This window comes from Macaca fascicularis, chromosome 11 (genome assembly GCF_037993035.2).
Source record: "Macaca fascicularis isolate 582-1 chromosome 11, T2T-MFA8v1.1".
Classification (NCBI taxonomy): Eukaryota; Metazoa; Chordata; class Mammalia; order Primates; family Cercopithecidae; genus Macaca; species Macaca fascicularis.
Window position 1 is genome coordinate 2,205,201 of NC_088385.1, and position 25,125 is coordinate 2,230,325.

A 25,125-nucleotide genomic window follows, 5' to 3' on the forward strand; every position below is an offset into this window, starting at 1 on the left:
ATAGGTTTTTTTTTTTCTGTCGTTATATACTAGAGGGAGGAACTGACTTTAAAATGTGCTTACATTATAGGTGAAAATGTAAAGAACCTAAATCTTCAATAATATGGGACTCACTAAAAATCCATTCAGGGGACTAGGCGCAGTTGCTCACGCCTGTAATCCCAGCACTTTGGGAGGCAGAGGCAGGCAGATTATATGAGGTCAGGAGCTCGAGACCAGCCAGGCCAACATGGTGAAACCCATCTCTATTAAAAATACAAAAATCAGCCAGGCTTGGTGGCAGCCGCCCGTAATCCCAGGTATACTCGGGAGGCTGAGGCAGGAGAATCACTCGAACCCAGGAGGCGAAGGTTACAGTGAACTGAGATCGCACCGTTGCACTCCAGTCCAGGTGACAGAGCAAGACTCCATCTCAAAAAAAAATACCTAAATAAATGGATATCCATTCAGCTGAATGCTGTGCAGCCAGTTAAAAGTAGATTTTAGGCTGGTCACAGCGGTCATGCCTGTAATCCCAACTCTTGGAGAGGCCAGGACAGGAGGATCACTTAAGGCCAGGAGTTTAAGACCAGCCCAGGCAACATAGTGAGACCCCATTTCTACAGTTTCTAAAAAAATACATAAACTTTCTAAAACCAAAAAATAAATATATACACATACACATACATATACACATATACATATATATGTAATTTTTTAAAGCAATATTTTAAAATACTATTTAGACATGAAAAAATGGTCTCGACTATGATGATAGCTAAAATGTACTGGGTGTCAGTTTTATGCCAGGCACCTTTTTAAGTGTTTTCCTTGTGTTAATTCAACAGGTTAATACTCGCAACAGTCTTTTGTAGGAGAAACTATTGTTATCCCTATTTTAAAGGTGAGGAAACTGAGGCTCACAGCATTTACGTAGTTTGCCTGCAGTCAACTGGTGAGAGACAGAGCTAGAATTTAAACTCAGGCAATTTGGCTCTTTTAAAGCCCTCGCTTAGACATCATTACATATCTCTGTAAATTTTTTTATGAAACTAGACAAACTATTTTTAATTCATCTAGAAAAGAAAATGTGTTAAAAATAACCAATCAAATTTTGACGCAGTAGAATTGGTGAACATATTCTACCAGGTAGGAAAATATGCTATAAGATATAGTAATTTTTAAAATATCACAGTGTAGCTGAAATAGAGAAGAAAGGCCGGGTGCGGTGGCTCATGCCTATAATCCCAGCACTTCGGGATGCTGAGGCCGGCGGATCATGAGGTCAGGAGATCGAGACCATCCTGGCTAACACGGTGAAACCCCGTCTCTACTAAAAATATGAAAAAATTAGCTGGGCGTGGTGGCGGGCGCCTGTAGTCCCAGCTACTCGGGAGGCTGAGGCAGGAGAATGGTGTGAACCCAGGAGGCGGAGCTTGCAGTGAGCTGAGATAGTGCCACTGGGCGACAGAGCGAGACTCCATCTCAAAAAAAAAAAAAAATAGAGAAGAAATAGAATAAATCAGAAGAGCATGCCACTTTTTATGTTCACAGGGAGGAGACTAAATGAATACACTTAAGAGTGATAATCACTGATAGAGGAATTATAGATGATTTTTCTTTCATTTCTCTTTTTTGTTTGTACTTTATTTTTTTAATTTTATATAATGCCAGAAGTTCAAGACCAGCCTAGACAACATAGTGAGACCCTGTCTCTACTTAGCTGGGTGTGGTGGTGCATACCTGTAGTCCCAGCTACTCAGGAAGCTGAGTTGGGAGGATCACTTGAGCCCAGGAGTCTGAGGTTGTAGTGAGCAGTGATTATGCCATTGTACTATAGAGCCTGGGTGACAGAATGAGACTCTTTCTAAAATATAACAAAGAAAACCCAAATTATCTGTAGTAAGCATTTTTAAATCATACAATATTAGCAAGTTTATTTTTAATGCTTTAAAACTTCAAGTTTTAACAGTATTTTACTAGTGTAACATATTGCTGCTTGATTTTATGCATCGTGTACCCTGGCATTTTCTAAGCTGCTTACTCTGCAGAGTTAATTTCCTAAAATGTTCAATATATTATTCATTTATTCAAGGCCTAAATTAACCACCCACACAGAACCACTAATCCAGTCTTCGTTTTTGGTAAAGACAGAGAGAAGACAATGAGATCATAGTCGTCTTCTGGCTTAGGGTTGAGGAGAAGGATTTCAGAACTTTTTACCAATTTTTTTTTTCTTTTTACCTATTTTTAAGACCCGAATTGTTTATTGATGGTATAAAGAAAAGCTATCTATGTGTGTGTGTGTGTGTGTGTATATATATATATGAGAGAGAGCGCGCTGCTGTCTAAATACCTCACTGAACTCTGTAGTAAATTGTAATAGTTGTTCAATTGATTTTTTAGTGAGAATGTGTCTCTACCAAAGAAAATTTTAAAATTAGTCAAGCATGGTGGCATGTACCTGAGCTGCTCGGGAAGCTGAGGCCAGCTTGAGGCCAGGAGCTTGAGACAAGCCTGGGCAATATAGTGAAACCATTTAAAAAAAAAAAAAAAAAAAGAGAGAATTCATGAAATGCTTGTTTTGGGGATATTGCCTCCTCTTCCCCCAAAATTTCTCTATCAATGTAACTGCCAGTCTTAGCCCAAGCTGCTGTAATAGAATGCCATGAACTGGGTAGCTTAATCAAACAGAAATTTATTTTCTCACAGTTTGGTGATTGGGAAGTCCGAAATCAAGGTAGTGTTTGGTGCAGTTCCTAGTGAAGGCTCCTCCTGGCTCGCAGAGGCTGCCTAGTTACTGGATCCTCATATGGCAGAGAAATAAAGGGAAATCTCTTTTTCTCTTCCTCTTCTTACAAAGCCCAGTCCTATCAGATTAAGGCCCCACCCTTATGCCCTCGTTTAACCTTAATTACTTCCTGAAGACCCTGTCCCTGGGTTTGGTGACATTGGGGTCTAGGAGTTCTACACGTGAATTTTGCGGGGGCACAATTCAGCCCATAGTAGTGCCTAAACTCTTTCCAGTATCCTCAGAAATCCTATATTTCGTTTATTTTATTGCAGACAGGATTAGTTTTATCCTTTCTTGTGAAACTCTTAAAATACTCATTACTTTACAGTGTGTCATAGAAACTTTACTTAAATTTAACCTTATGAATAATTTCTTCCTAGACGCAAAATCGAATGAAGCTAATGGCCGACAACTACGAGGATGACCACTTCAAATCCTCCCATTCCAATCAGACAAATCACAAGCCCTCCCCAGACCAGGTAAGATGGCTCTGCAGTGTTTTATTTAAAAACCCACACACTTAAATTTTGAGATGTTTTGTACTGGCATGTTGCAAATTCTAAGATACAAGTTAGAAGAAGAAAAATAAATAGAATAATAAATAATAATAAATAAAAAGAATATTCTTTTCAAAAAAATCACAGATTCAGTTTCTTTATAGGAAGTTGGTGATTCTAAATATTTTAAGAGCAGATACTTGAAAGATTTGAAAAATAAAGAATCCTTGAATTGGGTTGAGAAAAAAAATTAACTTTCTCAGAGATACGTGCTAATAATATGTAATTTTTAACTGTCTTTACTAATTTTTAACTGTCTTGATTTTCCTTTTAAAGAAATAGTTCCTTATTAGAAAAACAAGACTCTTTCCTTGCAAGCCTAGTGAGGCACAGTTTTTAGGTTATTTCTGTTTAATTGCAAATTATGAACTCTCTGCTCATTACCTATTAAAAGTGAAGATTGAAACTTAGTTCTTCACTCCCTGTCCTTGTGGATCCCTCCAGCATGTCATGCTTAAGGAAAATTGTGGTCTTCAACTTCTCATCAATGCAAAAGAGACATTGATGAATCTGAAGGGAACCATGTTCAATTTCTAGTTTCTTGGAAAAAGGGAACTCTCCTCAAATCTTGAAAATGATGGATGGGAGAGAGTGCTGAACAGATTACCTCATATCCCATTGCCAAAAATCAAATGTTAACATCTCTATCACACCCAGCCTTAAAATATATAGCTAAGGGGAAAAAAAAAAAGTCAAGTAATTACATACATATGACTAAAGCATCAAGGAAGACTTTCCTGCTAAACATCTCTACTAAATAATAGCTATGACATTGTCTTAGCAGAAGCAGCAGAGAGAGTGCAGATGAAAGCAGCAATGGTATTCAAATTGCTGTTGCTTCTAAGATTCAGAAGGTATAGTCCGTCCTATTATGATGACATTTACTAAGCCAGTTGAGGCAAGCCTTGTATTTTAGAAGGAAAACAGTATAAATATGTAATGTGGGCAGAATGGAGAGCTATCTGCCTGGTGTCAGCAGTCTTTCCCTGCCAAGAGATCATTTTACCTTTTCTGCCTGCTCCCTGATACCTGGAACTGAATCTATGCCAGGGGATATAAGATGCATGTTTGATTCCTCATGAAAACAGGTTTTTGATAATATGGAGAACCGGATGTCTGGAGTAGGAAGAGGGAAACAGAGAAAGGTTGAAGGAAAAGCAAAACATAAGGAAAAACCTCCAACTTGATAATTTTGCCCAGATCCAGCCCTGAGATAGAGATGGCATCTTGGAAAGTAGGAAGAATAGAAGTATAAGACAAACTACAGTTGTTCCTCAGTATCCTCGGGGGGTTGGTTTCAGGACAAACCCACTCACAAATACCAAAATCCATGGTTGCTCAAGTCCCTTATATAAAATGGCATGGTATTTGCATATAAGCTATACACATCCTCCCGTGTACTTTTGTTTTGTTTAGTTTTGTTTTGTTTTGTTTTGTTTTTGAGACGGAGTCTTGCTCTGTTGCCCAGGCTGGAGTGCAGTGGCATGATCTCAGCTCACTGCAACCTCTGCCTCCTGGGTTCAAGTGATTCTCCGGCCTCAGCCTTCTGAGTAGCTGGGATTACAGGCACCTGCCACCATGCCTGGCTAATTTCTGTATTTTAGTAGAGACAGGGTTTCACCATGTTGGCCAGGCTGGTCTCGAACTCCTGACCTCAGGTGATCTGCCCGCCTTGGCCTCCCAAAGTGCTGGGATTACAGGTATGAGCCACCGCGCCCAGACCCTCCCATATACTTTAAATCATCTCTAGATTACTTATAACCTAATACAATGTAAATACTGTGTAAATAGTTGTTATACTGTATTTTTAAAAATTTATTGTATTAATGCATTGTTATTTTTATTGATTTTTATATATATGTATGTATATGTATATATTTCGTCCACGGTTGGTTGAATCCACAGATGTGGAACCCGCAGATACAGAGGACCGACAGTAACTACTAATTTTGATAGTTTAGGGAATTAGAATCTGTTTAAGAGAGTCAAGAAATTATCTTCTGCGACGTTATGCTTACGTCTTTGTTTTAAATACTAACCACCTCTTTTTCATTCCATGCTGCTCTGGGGCATTGCCCCTTGTCATCTCTCTCCCTGTAGGATGAGGAGGAGGGTATATGGGCATAGCCAATCAGAGGCTCTTAGTTCAGCCATTTTGTTCAGAACGGTGAGAAACAGCTTTCCTTGACTACAGAAATGGTTTTTGTTTGTTTTCATTTTTCTTTTTACACAGTAACTCTCACATCTCATTTCTCTGTAATTCATGAAATCCTGGTGTGCTTTCTGTTTTTTCATTTTCACGTGATTTTTGTGTGTATTGCTGTGCTGCTGACATAGTGGGGTTTGGATTTTGTGGCTTTTTTTTTTTTTTTCTCGTTGTGTGTTAATAGTCACTTCTATAATTGCTTTTCATACATTTTTGGGAGAACTTCTAGGACATGTAACTAAATTTCTCCAGTTCTGATTTTATTTATTACCCTTTCTAGGGTGATTTTACAGTGTCCTGGCAAGGTTTATAGTAACTTTATATGAAACTGGCAATAGAAAATTGAACAAGTACTTTGCCCATTGGCCTAAGTTTGACATACACTTTTTATGATGATTAATTAATGGTGTTTAAAAAAAAACTGTGCTATGAACTAAAACCTCCTTTTGTTTCTATCTGTAGAAGAATTAGCTCTCACAGTCAGCACCTCGGATGCATCCCCTGGGGCTTTGATGTTACCCTCAAACTATCCCTAAAAATAGGGAGGAGCAAAGTAAAGGAAGACCTTTTTTAGAAGTCATTCTAAAAATTCTTTTCTCTCCGTTTTCATGGATTGCTGCTGTGTTCAACAGTTGCCAGGACACTGTCTTGATTCTCCTTTTCAGACCACTTGGCTGGAAAGTATCGTCCAGCTGTGGCAGTATCTCCCTTTGATCTGATGCCCTTGAGGTTTGACTAAGGAAATCCTTTTCTTAGAAAAACTAACAATTATGATTAATACGTTCACACATATTGGTGGCCTTGCACCCTGGATTCACTGCCCATGCTTATCAGTGATCTCACTCCCTTGGAGTCAGTTCTCCCTGAAATGTCTTTGTCTTGATGTTAAACTGCTTAAAATGATGAGGACATGTGTAGACCTCTTAACTGTTGAACACAACCAAGAAGGATGGAGAGGTAAGTTGTGGAAAGGGGCAATGCACTGTGAGGTGGGAAACTGTCCAGATGGCTTTATCCTGAGGGCATGAATGAGGCTGAAATGCACTGGATCGGCCAGGTGTGGTGGCTCACACCTGTAATCCCAGCACTTTGGGAGGCCAAGGCGGGTGGATCACGAGGTCAGGAGATCGAGGCCATCCTGGCTAACACAGTGAAACCCCGTCTCTACTAAAAATACAAAAAAACCAGCCGGGCAAGGTGGCGGCGCCTGCAGTCCCAGCTACTCGGGAGGCTGAGGCAGGAGAATGGCGTGAACCCGGGAGGCGGAGCTTGCAGTGAGCCAAGATCAGGCCACTGCACCCCAGCCTGAGCAACAGAGCAAGACTCCGTCTCAAAACAAAAAAAAAAGAAATGCACTGGATCAACCAGAAAGCTCTTCAGGTTAGAATGCTGCATGTCAGAGAAAGTTAACGCTGAGAGCAATCAGTGCGCTGATTTATCTGCACTCTACAAGGGTAGGTATTCGTCATCATCAAGCATGTGAGGCCATGCAGTAGCTGGGTGTGGTTTACTGGTCTCTTAGAAATGAGCATTTCTCTGCCTTGTCTATTTTGTCAGAACACAGGAGCTTCTTAGCTTCCCTGAGCTGGAAGCACCACACACATGGACATGATTACCTTTTTGTTGCAAATCCTTTTTCTGGCCAATCAGAGGAAGCCTGTTGGTATTCCAGGAAACCAGGCCCATAGGTAACTTCACCAGGAGACTAAAAAGTAAACAAACCAGCACATAAACTTGTTCCTGAAATCTTCATTTTCCTTTCTCTACCAAAATGAAATAACTCTTAGCTTTTTCCAATTATCACGCTGTTGAGCATATTGCACTAATATATTAACTTTCACTGGTTTAACACCATGCAATTGTAGCCGGCCATAACTGGAGTTTCTATGATATGGAGTTTCCAATTTTATAAAATGTGCTGTAAACCTCATTATATGATAAGGATTTTACCTGAAGAAGTGCATGAGTGACCCTTAAAACACTGCAGAAGTTTTGAGTGGCTATCCACTTTCCTTCTCCTGTTTCCTTACTAATTTTACAGAAAACAGATTTTCTTTAAAAATTCAAACTTTTGAAATTGATGATTTACCTTATCAAACTTAAGAACATGTACTTTGCATCTAAAACATTTTCTAGGACACCAATATATACTGATCAAGTATGAGCCTTACTTGATAGAATCCATAGATGGGAAGAGAACCATAGATGTACTGAACTGAAAAGGATTCTGGAGTTAGGCCATTTCAGCAGAGGTGGTAAAGCGTAATGGTTAAGAGTGTAGGCTTTGGAGCAGGATGCCTATGTTCAGATTCTAACACCACCATGTACCAGCTTCTGATGTGGACAAGGTATGTAATCGCGCTGCACTTCAGTTTCTTCATCTTTAGGATGGAGGTTGTTGTGGGGAGTAGGTAAGTTGTGAGGCACATGGACTCTGGAGCCAGACTGCACAGCTTTGAATCTAGACCCCTCCACCTGCTCTGTAACCTTGGAAAAGTAACTTAAACTCCCTGAACCCCAGTTCCTTTATCTAAAAAATGGGTTTATTAATAATGCCTACTTTATAGGATTAATGGATAGATTATAGGTTGATATCTGTAGAATGCTTTGAACAGTACTGGACATGCTCTTATTTCATGCTGTTATTATTTCGATTGTTGCTGTTGTCATCGTTAACTTAGATCCCTCTCCAGGAAATAGTAAGCTTCCAAGAAGTGTTAGTCACTGTTGTTACGAACATCATCATCTAATCCGTGCCCTCATCTTATAGGTCAGGATGCAAAACAAAGATTTCAAAGTTGTGACTTAAGGTCCCCAGGCTTTTCTGTGGTCTGGAAGGAAGAACTAGTGTCTGACAGTAGAAGAGATAGCAAAGACATATTGATGGTGATAGCTCTCTTTCATCACCACAAGTTTTATCTCCTGTATGTTGAGGAATTTTTTCCTTTGGGAAAACACCTTGAATTTTATAAAGAAATTCCCTATGAGATGACATTTAGTCAGTGAAATCTTTGAAAGCATTAGCTCTCAAGCAGCCGTCCTAAGACACACAGACTGAAGCCAGGACTGCCTCCACTCAGAAAAAATAACAGTTCCTTCACTCTCCTCTTGGCCTGTAGAAAATCCAACTGAGCGCCAGACTCAGTGGCTCACGCCTGTAATCCCAGCACTTTGGGAGGCCGAGGCAGGTGGATCAGTTGAAGCCAGGAGTTTGAGACCAGTCTGGCCAGCATGACAAAACCCCATGTCTACTGAAAATACAAAAACTAGCTGGGTGTGGTGGCGCACACCTGTAGTCCCAGCTCCTCAGGAGACACAAGAATCACTTGAACCTTGAGGGCAGAGGTTGCAATGAGCCGAGATCGCGCCACTGCACTCCAGCCTGGGTGAAAGAGCAAGACTGTCTCAAAAACAAAAAGAAAAAAAGAAATTGGTTCTCTCTCTCACATGTCTGGTGCTCAGACATTCATGTTAGGTGTTTTAAGTTCAATAAGTAGAATTTGAGCATGATTTGATAATAGTTATATAACTATTCAGTAAATCACTTGAATCAATGTCTATTGTAATGTGTTTAAATTGCATTGGGTGCAATAGCCATGAAGTCTTGTATGACTGTCTCAGTCAGCTCAGGCTGCTATTGAAAATATCGTAGACTGGATGGCTTAAACCAGCAGTCCCCAACCTTTTGGGCACCAGAAACAGGTTTCATAGAAGACAATTTTTCCACAACGGGGGGTTGGGGGAGATGGCTTTATGAAACTCTTCTACCTCACATCATCAGGCATCAGATTCTCATCAGGAGCGCGCAACCTGGATCCCTCCCATGCGCAGTTCACAACAGGGTTCGTGCTCCTCTGAGAATTGCACGCCGCCGCTGATCTGACGGGAGGCGGGGCTCAGGCTGTGATGCCCACTTGCCTGCTCTCCTCTCCTGCTCTGCAGCACAGGTCCTAACAGGCCGCGGGCATGGGTCATGGCCCCGACAAACGTCTACTTTTTACAGTTCTGGAGGCTGAAAGTCTGAGGTCAGGATCCCCCAGCGCGGTCAGGCGTTTGGTGAGGGCCCTCTTCCTACTTTGCAGATGGCTGGCTTCTCCCTGTGTCTTCACAGGGCGGAGAGAGACAGGAAGCGAGCTGTCTCGTGGTGCTTTTTATAAAGGCACCTATTCTATCATGAGGACTCCACCCTCATGACCTGATAACCTCCCCGAAGCCATCCGGATACCATCATATTGGAGATTAGGGTTTCCACATACGAATTTTGAGGGGACACAAGCATTCAGTTCATAGCAATAACGTTGCTGACTCATAGAACTCAGTGGTGCAAATCTTAGCCTCAGCCCAATAGGGAGTTCCAGAGCAAAGATTTCCTATGTAAGTTAGTTTATCCATGCCACTCTCTGTCCATTTACTATAAGTTTTCTTCTTTTTTCTTTATCCTTTCTTCTCCTCCCCCCACCTCCCTTTACCCTCCCTCCTCTTCCTCCCTCCTTAGAGTAGAATGTAGGCCCCATGAGGACAGGGACTTCAATATACTTACTTATGTATTCCCATCATCTAAATAAATGCCCAGGATATAGTAGGTTCTCAGTAAATGTATGTGTGTGTGTGTGTGTGTGTGTGTGTATTTATTTCGTTAACTAGTGAATTCACAAAAATCCAGAAAAGTAGAAGTAAAGTTTGCATTGAAACCAGGAGCATAGAAGTTGGTTGTCAGCTTTATCATCAGCACTGCTATTACTAGAAAGGGAAGATAAGAAAGACGAATAGAAACAAAAAAATTTTAGAGAAATGTTGAGAATTTAAAGGAAAATCATAATGAAGTCCTAGAGTCTGCCTCCTAAAATTTGACACTGAATATAATGGAGTTGAATGTAACTCTGAAATCTTTTTCATTTACCAACTGAAAATCCTTCGGGTGGAAACTTTCCTTCCGGTAACCTGTAGTTCTTAGCCATCAAGAAGAGCAGCCTGTGCTCTTTCCGGACTTCACCCTTTGGAGCAGTTTGTGTGAACTGGTGCTTGGTCCCTCCAGTAAAGGATGCACCTACCAAGGGCCTAAGAAGTTGGTCTTGGTCTAAGAACCTGCCACTTACTAAAATCTGGAGATGGCCTGCCTGTTGGATCAGCCCTGTGGCATCTCAGAACAGGATTTGGACCAGTATGCTAGACTTTTCATTTTTCATTAGAGATGATGTAAATATTAACACAAACTTTTTTTTTTTTTTTTTTTTTTGAGACGGAGTCGCCCAGTCTGGAGTGCAGTGGCTGGATCTCAGCTCACTGCAAGCTCCGCCTCCCGGGTTCACGCCATTCTCCTGCCTCAGCCTCCCGAGTAGCTGGGACTACAGGCGCCCGCCACCTCGCCCGGCTAGTTTTTTTTTTTTTTTTTTTTAGTAGAGACGGGGTTTCAACGGGTTAGCCAGGGTGGTCTCAATCTCCTGACCTCGTGATCCACCCGTCTCGGCCTCCCAAAGTGCTGGGATTACAGGCTTGAGCCACCGTGCCCGGCCAACACAAACTTTTAAGACAAGTGTTGTAGAGCAAGTGTCTCCTTCTCTTTTGGCATTTCCTTTTTGTCCATCTTAGCGGAGTTGTCAATGTCCTTATCAGTTTGAAACATCCTAAAATTATTCTCACTGCAATAGTGCAACAATGGAAGCTTTAAATCTCTAGAGAATACATCCGTAGAAGGGAGGTGTTAAATTATCTTGCAGAATTAAATGGTGCAGTGAATTGCACTATTGTCCTGGTATAGAGAAAATGGTCCAAAAACCAGTTTGGGCCAATATCAAGACTGACTTGATATCACAGACAAGGAAGAATTTTATCTATTTTCAGAAGTGGATCAGAGATTTTAGCAAGAAACTTCTCTCCTGGAAAGCTTAGCACAAAGCCAGTGAAATTCAAGAAGCACGAGGATCTAGCTGCAGAGAAATAGGAGGGAGAAAATGAATATTTATTAAGCATTTACTATGGGCCCAGCACTTTCATATATCTTATCGCATACACAGCTCATAGACGTTAAATAATTTTCCAAGATTACACAGCTAACAAATGGCAGATATTTAAATCCAGGACAGACTCCAGACCCCCTGCTCTTTCCATTACACCATACCGAAAGAGGAGTCTTCCATTTTCCAGTCTAGTTCCTTGGACATAGTAGACACTCCGTAGAAGCGTGTTGAATTGAATTGCATTCCTAACTGGGGAAATAACAAAATGGTCTTTGCTGGTAAGAAATAGCTGTAGGTTACCCAAGACAGTCCCTCACTGAAAGGAAGCTAAGCGGTTTCTGACTTCACTGAGACATGTGACTAACCAGGAATCTAGTGAGGAATTTGGAACTGTAGAAGGGAGAAAAAGTGGGTCTTGGAGGTTGAATAAAGTTTGGGAAAGATGAAACAGGAAAAGAAAAGCATTTCAGATAGGAACTAACTTCCAGGAGTTCCAACCTAAGAACGAGAGTGTGACGTGTAGGGGCTGGTGAGGAAACCAGCCCAACTGAAACAGAGGGTGTCTGTCCTTTGGTTCGTTCCATGGTTATCCCCTACCCACACTTCTGTTTTAATATTGGGCACCATAATTCAAAAAGACTAACTACAAATGTGAGGCATTCACAAGAACAGTTATGTATTGAGCTTTACAGAAGATTAAAGTAGTAATCAGCTTTCTTTCGACATTGTCTGAATCACTGTCTTCTAAGTTGATTGTCCCTTTATCTAGTTCTGTTGCTTTCAGGTCCTGGTCAGAAGGTGGGCTTTGGAACCAGATTACTTGGTTTCAAATTTCTGTGTACCTCACTTTCTTCATTTGTAAAATCAGGATAATAATATACCCGCCCCAGAGGGCTATTTGAGGATTAAATGAAGTAATGTAAATCCCTTAGAACAATGCTTTTACATGTCAGTAGTTGGGCAGTTAATGTTAGCTATTAACTGGCTTTAACCTGAAGGCCCAAGCTGACCACTTACAGCATTAATACCCTTCCGGCATTTCTCTTTCCCCTCCCTCCTCACTTTCTCTGTCTTCCTCTCAGCTGTCACTTAATGGGAGGACTGAATAAGAGTTCCTTACTTTTCAACTCTGGATTCAAACTATTCTTGCACCACCTGAACTCCAGTTTAATAGTGTTCCCTCTATATGCTCAGAAATGTCTTTAACTGGTTTATTGTTTGACCTCGGCACACTACCTGTTTCTGCTTTTCGGGTTTCTCTTCTTCCCTCCTCCCCACAAAGAAATTTAAAATCCTCATTTCTGCTTTTCACTATTTTCCAGAGGGTTCACTCCCTTTCCACCCCATCCTTCTGCCCTGGATTCTCACCAACTGTCTCAGAACTCTGCCCACTGCTATTACAAGCCAAGCTTTCCACCAGCCCTTTTTGCATACCATACTCAGCAGGTCCCTTCTGTGGGCCTCTGTCTTCGCTGAGCCTCCATCTCTTCTCATGAGCATATACTCACACACTGAAACACAAGAACAGTTTTGCTGCTGCTGCTTTTTTTTTGCTTTTTTTTTTTTTCCCCCTGGTCCCAAGCAGCTTGAACCTATGTCAAATCAAAAAAGATTCTGTAGGCCAGACAGGGTGGCTCACACCTGTAATCCCAGCACTTAAGGAGGCCGAGGCGGGCAGATCACCCTAAGGTCAGGAATTCGAGAGCAGCCTGGCCAACATGGCAAAACCCTGTCTCTACTAAAAATGTAAAAATTAGCCGGGTGTGGTGGAGCGTGCCTGTAATCCCAGCCACTCGGAAGGCTGAGGCAGGAGAATCACTTGAATCCGGGAGGCGGAGGTTGCGGTGAGCCAAGATTGTGCCACTGCACTCCAGCCTGGGCGGCAGAGCAAGACTCCATCTCAAAAAAAAAAAAAAAAAAAAAGATTTTGGAAAAGAGTTATTTTTGACAAAGGCATTGGGAAATAAAGACTAAATGATCAGTGATGCTAGTAGTTCCCATTTAAAGAACACCTAGTAAGCGCCAAACACTGAGTTGTAAGTTTATAAGCACATTGTAAGCATGTTTTCGTTGAAACCAATGTAACAATCGTAAGGGATAGGTACCATTTTCATTATTTTACTGCTGAGGAAACTGAACCGTGGAGAAGTTAGCTTACTTACCCAAGTTCACATACCCAGTACACAGTAGAAGCCAGATTTGAAGCCAGATATGCCTAATTATATCAAAACTTGACCCACCTCTGATAAGGAAACAAAGCTAGAAGATTTTTAAAAGAGGTTATTATGCCTTTGTGTCCATACTGATTACAAGAGAAAGGAGAGTAAATGATGGAATTCAGGACATGCTTCCCCAAATATGGCGCCTTAGCATTGGATAAAACAGAAGCAGGAAGTCCTCTTTGACCTTCTCCTCACCCTTCTTGCCTGAAGCAAGTGATGAAAGAATTTTCTGACCTGCCCCTAAAGTCAGTCATAAAACCTTCATTGCAGAGGCACCCACCCCATAGCTGGAGGAAAAGAATGTCCTTATCTCTGAAGACAGAGGAACACAAAGAACAGCAAACAGGCCTTGCCCAGTTTATTACTATTATTAGATTACACTCTCTGTCCTCAAATCCATTTCTCCATGACTGTCTACTCTTCGTCTTAGTATAAAAATACACAGATTTCCTTTTTTGAAGTCTTCATTTCTTTCTTTCTTTTTTTTTTTAGGGACAGTGTCTCTCTCTGTCGCTCAGACTGGAGTGTAGTGGCGTGATCATAGCTTACTGTAGCCTCGGACTCAGGGGCTCAAGGGATCCTCTTGCCTCAGACTCCTGAGTAGCAGGGACTACAGGCGTGTACCACCATGCCCTGCTAAATTTTGTATTTTTTAGTAGAAGCAGGGTCTCACTATGTTGCCCAGGCTGGTCTCGAACTCCTGGGTTCAAGCAGTCCTCCCACCTCCGCCTCCCAAAGTTCTGTGATTACAGGCCTGAGCCACAGAGCCCGGCTGAGTTCTTCGTTTCTGAAGGCTCCCATGTTACATAAAACTTACAGTAGCCGGGTGTGGTGGCTCAAGCCTGTAATCCCAGCACTTTGGGAGGCCGAGACGGGTGGATCACGAGGTCAGGAGATCGAGACCATCCTGGCTAACACGGTGAAACCCCGTCTCTACTAAAAATATTAAAAAATTAGCCGGGCGTGGTGGTGGCTCCTGTGGTCCCAGCTACTCGGGAGGCTGAGGCAGGAGAATGGCGTGAACCCGGGAGGTGGAGCTTGCAGTGAGCTGAGATCCGGCCACTGCACTCCAGCCTGGGCTACAGAGCGAGACTCCATCTCAAAAAAAAAAAAAAAAAAAACTTACAGTAAATAAATGTGTATGTTTTTCTCTTGCCAGTGTCTGTTATAGGGTTCTCCCCCATTAACCTAGCAGCAGATGAAAAAAGAAAATCTCCTCTCCCCTAAGAATATTCCCATAGAATATCCAATTATAAATAATGAAGACTAACAATAAACTCCTTTTAAAATCTGAGTAGAAAGGGACCCCATGGTAGCAATGTATGTATGTTGGACTAATTTGTAACTATTCTCCTAAGTGTTTACCTCAGTCTTTCTGATAATGCATTTTAGGATTAGTATACTACAAATGTACTTTTTCTCCAAAATTATAAATCCTGGATACATTCATTTATGTAGATATGACATACCTTTCTTGCTTCAAATATCAATAACATGTAGTGTAAGAAGCCTCCAAGGGTGTGGTCTTTTTAAAGCTGGAACTCACATCCTTTATTCTGTCTAGTAAGCCATCTCTCAGGTCTCATTCTTGAGAAGAAAAAAAAAGCTGACAATAAAATTAATTTCTACATTTAAATTTATTTTTCCCGTAATGTTTCACATCAAAATGGAAGCCATGTTTTTCATCATTTCATTCAAGACATAAAACCTTGTGAAAAACCAAAGTAATGGAGGAAATGAGGAATTGTTTAATGGATGTAGAGTTTTAGTTTTGCAAGATGAAAAAGTTCTGGAGAATGGTTGCACAACAATGTGAATGTATTTAGCACTCGTAAACTGTGCACTTCAAATGGCTAAGATGGTGAATTTTATGTTATGTGTATTTTACTATAATTTTAAAACTTTCCTAATTAGAAAAGAAGTAATGCTGATTTTCTGGCAAAAAAAAAAAAAAAAAGATGTGTTCAAAACATGCACTGAATATTATTTGGAAAAGTTTTCTTAGTGAAGAGAAAGAGGCAACTTCCTCTTTCCCAGGTAAACACTTCGAGGCTTTGAAACGCAAAAGAACTACCCTTGAGGCTTTGATTTAGCCTTTTGTTCTCTGCTTGGGAACTGGGCTATTTGTTTGTTTATTTAACTGGTTGCTTTATTAGCGTAGTAAAGCATTACACTGTTTGTTCTTCCTTGATTTGAACTGCTTAGAAGTCTTTAATAATTTGCATAATTTATTATTTTTAAATATGTTCACATTCAGCATTTCCTTTAACAAAGATACACACCTATACCTTTTACAAAGACTGAATATTTAGGCAACTTAACAGCTACAAACTGAGCTTTTTAATGAATTGAAGCACTTTTCATTCAACAGAGATACAAATTTGGGGACCATCTTTTAGAAATTGGATCCAGAAAAATACTCTGAACCAGGGACTGACTTTTAAATAATTTCCCAACATCAATTAAATGAGATTTTTCCTTTTTTTTCTTTTTTAACATTTTTTGTTTTGCTTAATGAGGTTAAACTTTTTTTTTTCCCCCCTCCAAGACAGAGTCTCACTCTGTCACCCAGGCTGGAGCGCAGTGGCTCGATCTCGGCTCACTGCAAACTCCGCCTCCCGAGTTCACACTGTTCTCCTGCCTCAGCCGCCCAAATAGCTGGGACTACAGGCACCTGCCACCATGCCTGGCTAGTGTTTTGTATTTTTAGTAGAGATGGGGTTTCACCGTGTTAGCCAGGATGGTCTCAATCTCCTGACCTCGTGATCCGCCCTCCTCGGCCCCACAAAGTGCTGGGATTACAGGTGTGATCCACTGCGCCCGGCCGAGGTTAAACTTTTAAGCAAAACCCTACAGGAAAGTTATCTGGAACTCTTTACAAAATGAGTGAGTGTATGTCTTTGTGAGAAGAGCAGCGTGTGGAGTGCACGGGTATGCATTTATTGGTTTACTTCCCCAAGCCCAGTGTTTGTGTTTGTTTGTTTTTGGTATTTTAGTTTTTTTTTTTAATTATAAAGCATTCTATTGTTATATTTAAATCTTTTCCTTCATTATTATTATTATTTTAAAATTGACATCTAATCATTTTACATGTTCATGGGGTACAGTGACATTTTGATAAATGTGTATAATGTATAATGCTCAAATCAGGGTAATTAGCATATTTATCACCTCAGATATATATCATTTCTTTGTGTTGGGAACATTTAAAATTCACTCTTCTAGCTATTGAAAAATACACATAACAAATTGTCGTTAATTATAGTCACCTTATAGTGCTATAGAACACCAGAACTTGTTCCTCCCATCTACCTGTACTTCTGCTCACTCAGTGGATTCTTCTCACCCGCTGCACAGAAAAGCCAGCACACCGAGACAGCAGCATTACAGTAGAGAAAGAGCAATTATCTCAAGGCCGCTGATCAGAGGACGAGAGATATTTCTCAAACCTGCCTCCCCAAGAATTCGGAGGCTAGGGTTTTCCAGGATAATTTAGCAGGCTGAGGGCTAGGGAATGGGTACTGCTGATTGGTTGGAGTTGAGATCATAAAGGTGTCAGAAACTATCTTCATACACTAAGTCAGTTTCTAGATGGGGGTCACAAGACTGGTTGAGTCAGTTCCTTGGTATGAATGACAGGTCCGAGTGGAGTCAGTTGGTTGCCAAAATGCAAAAGTCTGAAAAATATCTTAAAGACCAATCTTAGGTTTTACAACAGTGATGTTATCTGTAGGAGCAGTTGGGGAGGTTACAAATTTTGTAACCTCCAGCTGCATGACTCTTGATGAGTAAGCAATTCTAGAAAAGTAAGCTGGGGAATAGGCCGGGCACGGTGGCTCACGCCTGTAATCCCAACACTTTGGGAGGCTGAGGTGGGTGGATCATGAGATCAGGAGATTGAGACCATCCTGGCTAACGTGATGAAACCCCATCTCTACTAAAAATACAAAAAAATTTAGCTGGGTATAGTGGCGCGTGCCTGTAATCCCAGCTACTTGGGAGGCTGAGGCAGGAGAATTGCTTAAACCAGGGAGGCAGAGGTTGTAGTGAGCCGAGATCGTGCCACTGCACTCCAGCCTGGTGACACGGCAAGAGTCCATCTCAAAAAAAAAAAAAAAAAAAAAAACAGCTAGGGAACAATGGCTGGTTATCATTTAACTACACCGACATCTTAGAGGAATTCAGTCTTTTCTCATACTCCTAACCTTGTGGCCTTTCATTCGTCTTACAGAGATGGTTTCGGTCCCCAGAGGGGGTCAGCTTGCAGAGGGACTATTATCATTTTTGCTTCAAAGTTAAACTATAAACTAAATTCCTCCCATAGTTAGCTTGGCCTATGCCCAGGAATGAGCAAGAGGAGTGAGCTTGTGAGGTTAGAAGCAAGATGGAGTCAGTCAGGTTAGATTTCTCTCACTTTTATAATTCTTGCAAAAGCATTTTTATATTCATTAACCCACCTCTGGCTTTCCCCTTCCCCCTACCCTTCCTGGCCTCTAGGAATCACTCTTCTACTCTCTGTTTCTATGAGATCAACTTTTTAAGCTTCTGTACATAAATGAGAACATATGGTATTTATCTCTCTGTGCCTGACTTTTTCACCTAACATATTGTCCTCCCAGCTCATCCATGTTGCTGAAATGACAGAGTTTCATTCTTTTTTTTTTTTTAATCACTAAATAGCATTCCATTTTATATATATTTGCCACATTTATCCATTCATCTGTTGATGGATACTTAGGTTAGTTCCATATCTTGGCAGTTGTAAATAGTGCTGCACTAAATATGGGAGTACAGTTATCTCTTTGATGTACTGATTTCCTTTCCTTTGGATATATACCCGGTGGTATAATAGCTAGATCGTATGATAGTTCTATTCTAGTTTTTTGAAAACCCTCCATACTGTTTTCTATAACGGCTGTTCTAATTTACATTGCCACCAACACTGTATAAGAGTTCCCCTTTCTCCACATCCTCTCCAGCATTTGTTATTTTTTGTTTTGGGGGGTTTTAAAATAATAGCCATTTTAATTGGTGTGTGATGGTATCTCATCATGGTTTGTATTTGCATGATGATTTGCGATGCTCAGCAGTTTTTCATATTCCTGGTTCAAACGCAGTGTAATTTTGGTTGGGAGGCCATTAGGCTAAGGCAGCTCCAATGCCCTGAGTTCCTATATAAACAAACTGAAACCCAACTCTTTGTAAACAGCCATATTCTAGGCCAATCAGAAACCACCAACTAACCCCCTACCTCGAGGCTTCCCAATACTTAAGTTTAACCAATCAGAAACTGCCTGGCTAACCTCTAACCAGGGACTTGGCACTGGAATGATCCAGAAAACATCACTGCCCCACTTTAACCAATAAGGGATTTTCTTTACCTTGCTTCTGCTTTCACCTTACAAAAGTCTTCTCCCAATCTCTTCATCAGAAGAACCCCCAACCACTTATGGCCTAAGACTGCCTGATTAATGAATTGCGGTCTGCTCAAATAAACTCTTTAAAATTTTAATGTGCGTTTATCTTTTAGCACCTGTTTAATCTCACTGTGATCACAAACCATACATTGTATTGTTTTAATTATTTTACATTTTTGAGACTTTTGTTTTATGGCCCAAAACATGAGCATCTTAATGAACATAGCTTGTGCTCTTAAAGGAATGGTATTCTTTGTCACATACAGTGTTCTGTACATATCAATTAGGTCAGGCTGGTTGATAGTTTGTCAGGTCCTCCATGTCTTCACTGAATTTTTGTAGAGGAAGAGGTCTGTTAATTGCAGAGAAAGCAGCATTCAGATCTCCAACAAAAATTAGAGATTTTTCTGCTTTGAATTATTTCAGGTTTTACTTTGTATTTTGAAGCTCTGGCTGTGTTTGCAAACTCATTTATGATTATTATATACTCCTGATAAACCTTTTTATTTTCAGAAATACTGTTTGTCTTGAAATCTACGTCACCTGTCTTAAATCAGCAAGGGGCACTAGAAAGTGACAGAAACGGCAGATGTAAATAATGTTTAACAAGTAATAGGCATTCAGTGAATACTTGTTGAATATTGAATTTTAGTATTTTCTGTGTGGCAGATTGCCAGATAATATGGTTTCGTGTGTGTGTGTGTTTCTTTTTTAATAATCTGTTTTCTGAGTCTCAGAGTGGATGAGATGCTATGGATAAAATAGTATGCACTTCGGGAAATTAGTTAGTTATTTCCAAGGTTGAGCGTTGGTCCTAGCCTTCTAATACCTAACATTGAAGGAAGAAGCAGCTCATAATACACAATGAATGAGTAGGCAATCTAGCTTAAATCTTTAGAGAAAAACTAATGATTGCACATACAATGTCAGGTGTTTTCAATAGAGAGGAATAGCAGGTCAGGAAGGACAGCTTCATAAATACATGATCTTAGGACCTTTGGCTACATTTTTACTGCTTTCCTGATATTTACTTGAACCAAAGCTCATTCTCTATATACCAACACAAGTACAATTCTATTCTGTTCTTCAGCTGTTTAAAACAAAGTGGTTTCTTCATATCATGATTTAAAAAGAGTAGTTGTTCATGTCTCTGAAAAAAATCATTGGAAAAGAAGAGTAGTTTTTCTTAATTCTAAAGATCCTCAAGGCAGTGGTGTCTTAAGCAGGAAAATAGGAGAGACCCATGCAGCCTTAAGGAAGCTCACTGTAATCTTCCCTTTTTCCTCTTGTTTCTTTATCCCTAGAAGTAAACAAACTAAAACTGGTTTTGACATTTGAAAAGGAAATAAACATTGGAGTAATCCCCTGTGATTCTCTTTACCCAGCCGTCTGCTAAAAGTGTGTCTTGAGAAGAGCTTGAGAGAGAGAGAGAGAGAGAGATTAGATAGATTACATAGATAAGATAGATAGATTAGATAGATTGGATAGATAGATAGGATGGATAGATAAGATAGATTAGATAGATTAGATAGATAGATAGATAGATAGATAGATAGATAGATAGATAGAGATAGATAATCTGTCTCTACTCCACAGGTCAATAATAACTCACTAACGCATAGCCAGGGAGATGTCAGAGTGGCTTGAGACCTCAAGAAGCTTTTTCTGAAATCCTTAAAACCTAAGAACCTTTTATTTTTTTCTTTCTTATTGTTCAGTTGCCTGCTAAGTTTTTGTGGGAATAGGAGTTGGACTAGCATGCTACTGCTTAGAGAACAGGATTAGAATTCTTTGCTGCCAAGAGTATGATTTCTTTAAATTTGTGTTTCTGTTGTGTAAAGAAAGCTATCTACTTCCTAGAATATAAAGCACAGACATAATTTTAGTAGGCACTTACGCTGGATTGTGCTTGGTAATTGGCAGTGCAAGCACTTTTTAGTGTAATGGTGTAGCCACATCTCTTGTGGGGATAGGAATATTTTCCTGTTACAATGAATGGTGAGCTCTTCTGCATTCTGCTTTCTTCCCTTTCCCCACAGACTTGTAGACTCTTGACAAACAGAGCAGAGAAACAAACTTTCTGTACCAACATTGTCACCAGCCCAGATTCCTAAATCTCCGACTCTACTAAGACATGCCAGTCATCTGTACCTATCAGCCTTTCCTCATAGCAAGGACTGGGACAGAAAAGGAATTGGTTACAATAATCATCATTCCCCTGGAAACAAAGGTCTCACGCAATCATTTCTCCTTGGTGTGTTTTTGGCTTACAGAATGACTGTGAGACAACGTTGATCTGTTTACGTGACTTAGAGCTGTTAGCACAGCCTTTTAATGGCCAAAGTTACTTTTTTCCTGACAGACTTAGTATTAGGATCAACTTACCATTTTTCTGGCCCTAATGCACAGAGCTCTTAAATTCCTCATGGGTCACATATCTCTGTTTTTCTGCGTAACATGAATTATCCAAGAAAAATGTAGACACCTACTTAATAGAAAAAGCATTGAATCAGGGTCAGAGACTTCAAAGTAATCCATTAACCTCTTGGTACCTCAGTTTATTCATCTCTGAAGTGGGCGTGATGATAACTATCCTACTTTTCTTGAGGCACCGACGTAATGAATGTGAAAGTAGTTTGTAAATCCATGATTTGCCATACAATTAATAGCTGTTGTTTACTAACCTGCCGGTAGCCAACATGTACTTCTGTATAGCTTTTGCATAGTATCTGAAGTCTAACACAGGGAGTTTTTAGAACATTCTTTTTTTTTTTTTTTTTCGGACGGAGTTTCACTCTTATTGCCCAGGCTGGAGTGCAGTGGTGCGATCTCTGCTCACTGCAGCCTCCACCTCCCGGGTTGAAGTGATTCTCCTGCCTCAGCCTCCCGAGGGCACGCACCACCACACCCGTCTAGTTTTGTATTTTTGGTAGAGACGGGGTTTCACCATGTTGGCCAGGCTGGTCTCGAACTCCTGACCTAAGGTGATCCACCCGCCTCAACCTCCCAAAGTGCTAGGATTACAGGTGTGAGCCACTGCGCCCGGCCTTTAGACATTCTTTGCAAGTAAGTTAGAGGAATGTCAATAAGAGCAGGCTGTAGTCGTTTACTAATGTTGGAAGATACCAGATTTCTGGATTTTTAGAGTTAGTCTCTCTTCTTAAACATTAATGTTCTCTAGAACTCAATTACTTTTGGATAACTTGCAGAAATTCCCAGAATTCTAGGATCTTTGCTCTAGACTATACAGCTTTTGCCAAATTTAGTCCACAACTATATTATATGTTTTGTGGACTACAGTAGTTCATCTAATGTGGTATAGTAATGCATACTATTTCAGATTTGAAAGCTCTGTCAACATTATCATATCAATGGAATGCTGCTTTTATTTCCTAATTCTACCCCAGTTTTTCTTACCATGTTCTGTCTTTGTACCTCTAAATTCAATGTATCACTCTTTTTTCTTCATAAGTTAGCATGGTTTGTGACTGGGCCACATTCCATCTTCCACTTTTTTCGTAAAACCATTTTTTCTCCATATAAGTTTCAGAACCATTGGGATTCCTTCAGAACAGCTGTGTCTGCCCTCCTTCTAGTGGCCCACTAGAACATGTATGTCTGGAGAGCTGCAATGCCTGGGACCCTATAGGCAGGTTGATATACTTTTTTTTTTTTTTTTTTTTTGAAACGGAGTCTTGCTATGTCGCCCAGGCTAGAGTGCAGCGGCACTCTCTCAACTCACTGCAACCTCCACCTCTGGGGTTTAAGCGATTCTCCTCCCTCAGCCTCCTCAGTAGCTGGGATTACAGGCAGCCGCCACCACGCCTGGCTTTTTTTTTTTTTTTTTTTTTTGTATTTTTAGTGGAGACAGGGTTTCACCATCGTGGCCAGGTTGGTCTTGAACTCCTGACCTCATGATCCACCCCCCTCGGCCTCCCAAAGTGCTGGGATTACAGGTGTGAGCCACCGTGCCCAGCCACTTTATTCTTAACTAGGATTTCTCTGATAACTGGACACCAGCCTGGAAGTGTCTCAGACCTGCTTTCACCTACTCTTTGTGTTCTTAAATCCCAGACAGACCCTTCCAGAACTAGATGACCATCAAGACAAACACATACTCAATTCCATTTGCCCATTCCAGAAGCAGACAAGAAAGGAGTGGGTCTCACCATATCTCCTAGATTTATAACGTGTGCTGTCTACCTGGCAGACACTACACATACTGTGTAAATCACTACTGGGGGCCTCCTTTGTGTGGAACCTGGGTGCCTCGATACATATCAGAACTTTTACATAAGGAAGTTGGATTGGAAGAGAGATTTGTAGTCAACAGTAACTACTTGGAAAATAGAAAAGAAAAAGGATCGCATAATCCCATCACCCCAGTGCAATCTCAGTTTATATTTTGGTGTATCACAGATCAGCATTACTATTTCTCTTATGTGGTGGTGTCATAATTGTGATACATGACAATAGTGCAACTACAAATTTCCTATCTTCTTTTTTTTAAGATATTGCATCCCACCTATAAAACTGGCAAGATATATTTTCTTTTGCTTCCCCTACAGGGCAGTTGTATTATTTTGAGGGCCTTTTAACTTGGTGATAAAGAGTATGCTTTGCCCTAAGACCTAATCTGAATCCAGTGTGGTGGCTGTGTAACTGCCCACAAGTCACTTAACTTCTTCTCTACGCATCAGATTCCTCATTTGTTAAATGGCAGTCGTAAAACCTATACCAAAGGTTATGGTGAGAGTTAAATATAATAATGTAGTCAGTGCACTCAGCCCTTTGCCTGACATCTAGGACGTGCTCACTAAATGGCAGCGAGGGTGACACTGAGGCGGAGGCCTCTTAGGCTGCATGAGTGCATTGTAAGTAATTTGGGATAGAACCTTGTACTTAATATATTTTAAGACATCATTTATAGTGTTTCATTTATAGAACCTTTTGCTTAATATGTTTTAAGATACCATTTATAGGTAGATCCTGCATTTCTGTGGTTTCTGTTGTGATTTAAGGTGGCATTGTCCTGTGACTCACTTGATTTATTTCTTACACTGAAAATTATGTAGCATTTGAAGCATCTCTGGAACATATGCACTCAGATCTGTGGGTTCAGATCTTAATGATATGAACTCATTTTACTAATGAGGAAGAGCTGTCTTGCCCTATTTGTGGTATTATTTGTGATTTAGACATTCTTCCTGGACAATAAAATATCTTTGTACTTTGTACAAAATAAAACTCTTCGTGTATTACTTTTTCCCACACAGTCATCTATAAATGTAGGGACCCAACAGGGCTCAATAAATATTTATTAAATGAAAACATTGATGAGTTTTGCCCTAAAGAAAAGTTACATATATGTTATTTACAGTTTTATGCAGTGTAGTAGCTATTTTTAATCTTTCGGTTTCTCCCTGCACCCTAATAGGTTATCCTGTAATTTGATTCCATTCATGTGTATTAGTGTCCCAGGCTGACCTTAGCTCCAGTCAATACCTAGTGTGCTTTCTAGAATGTTATATCATTAAGTTCATTACTCACCACCCTCAGCCTGTGATTTGACCTTTTTTAATACCAGTTTTGGAAGACAGACCTAACACTTGCATATTATATCACATTTTGACTTTATAGAGTTATGTTGTGGAGGATATGATTCAACTCACATTTTATCTGAAATATTAAACAGCAGACTCGTTACAGTAGGGCTCTGCAGTACTGCTTTCATTAACTTGTCCTCAGCTCCCTGCTAATCTGTTACTTTCTATACACAGTCTCTGTCTTCGGGATTACTATCTGTTTTGGGTTAAAGGAATATTTTCTTAGACACAAAACTGCATTATCAACCAAAACAAAAGAGCTTTTCTCCCTGATGTGTCTTCCTTCTTCTTCCTGATCCTAGGACGACGAGGCTGAAGTTTCCAGCTGGATCTGGCTGGGCATTTCTGGGATAAATTAAATGAGCACGCTTGATTGAGGTGTAGCTG

General features: G+C 40.4%; 1 protein-coding gene across 20 annotated transcripts in view; it reads left to right on the forward strand.

The window, feature by feature from the left end:
• ERC1 (ELKS/RAB6-interacting/CAST family member 1) overlaps positions 1 to 25,125 on the forward strand; it is a 503,040-nt gene that overhangs the window by 400,606 nt on the left and 77,309 nt on the right. For 11 of the 20 annotated variants that reach the window (XM_045366369.3, XM_065525159.2, XM_065525154.2 and 8 more), the window contains one exon: positions 3,154 to 3,252. In XM_045366369.3, the coding sequence (XP_045222304.2) occupies positions 3,154 to 3,252 (99 nt within the window). Of the gene's footprint in view, positions 1 to 3,153; positions 3,253 to 5,430; positions 5,498 to 25,125 lie in introns of all 20 variants that reach the window. The other 9 variants (XR_012419854.1, XR_012419846.1, XR_012419850.1 and 6 more) reach the window with 1 other exon arrangement.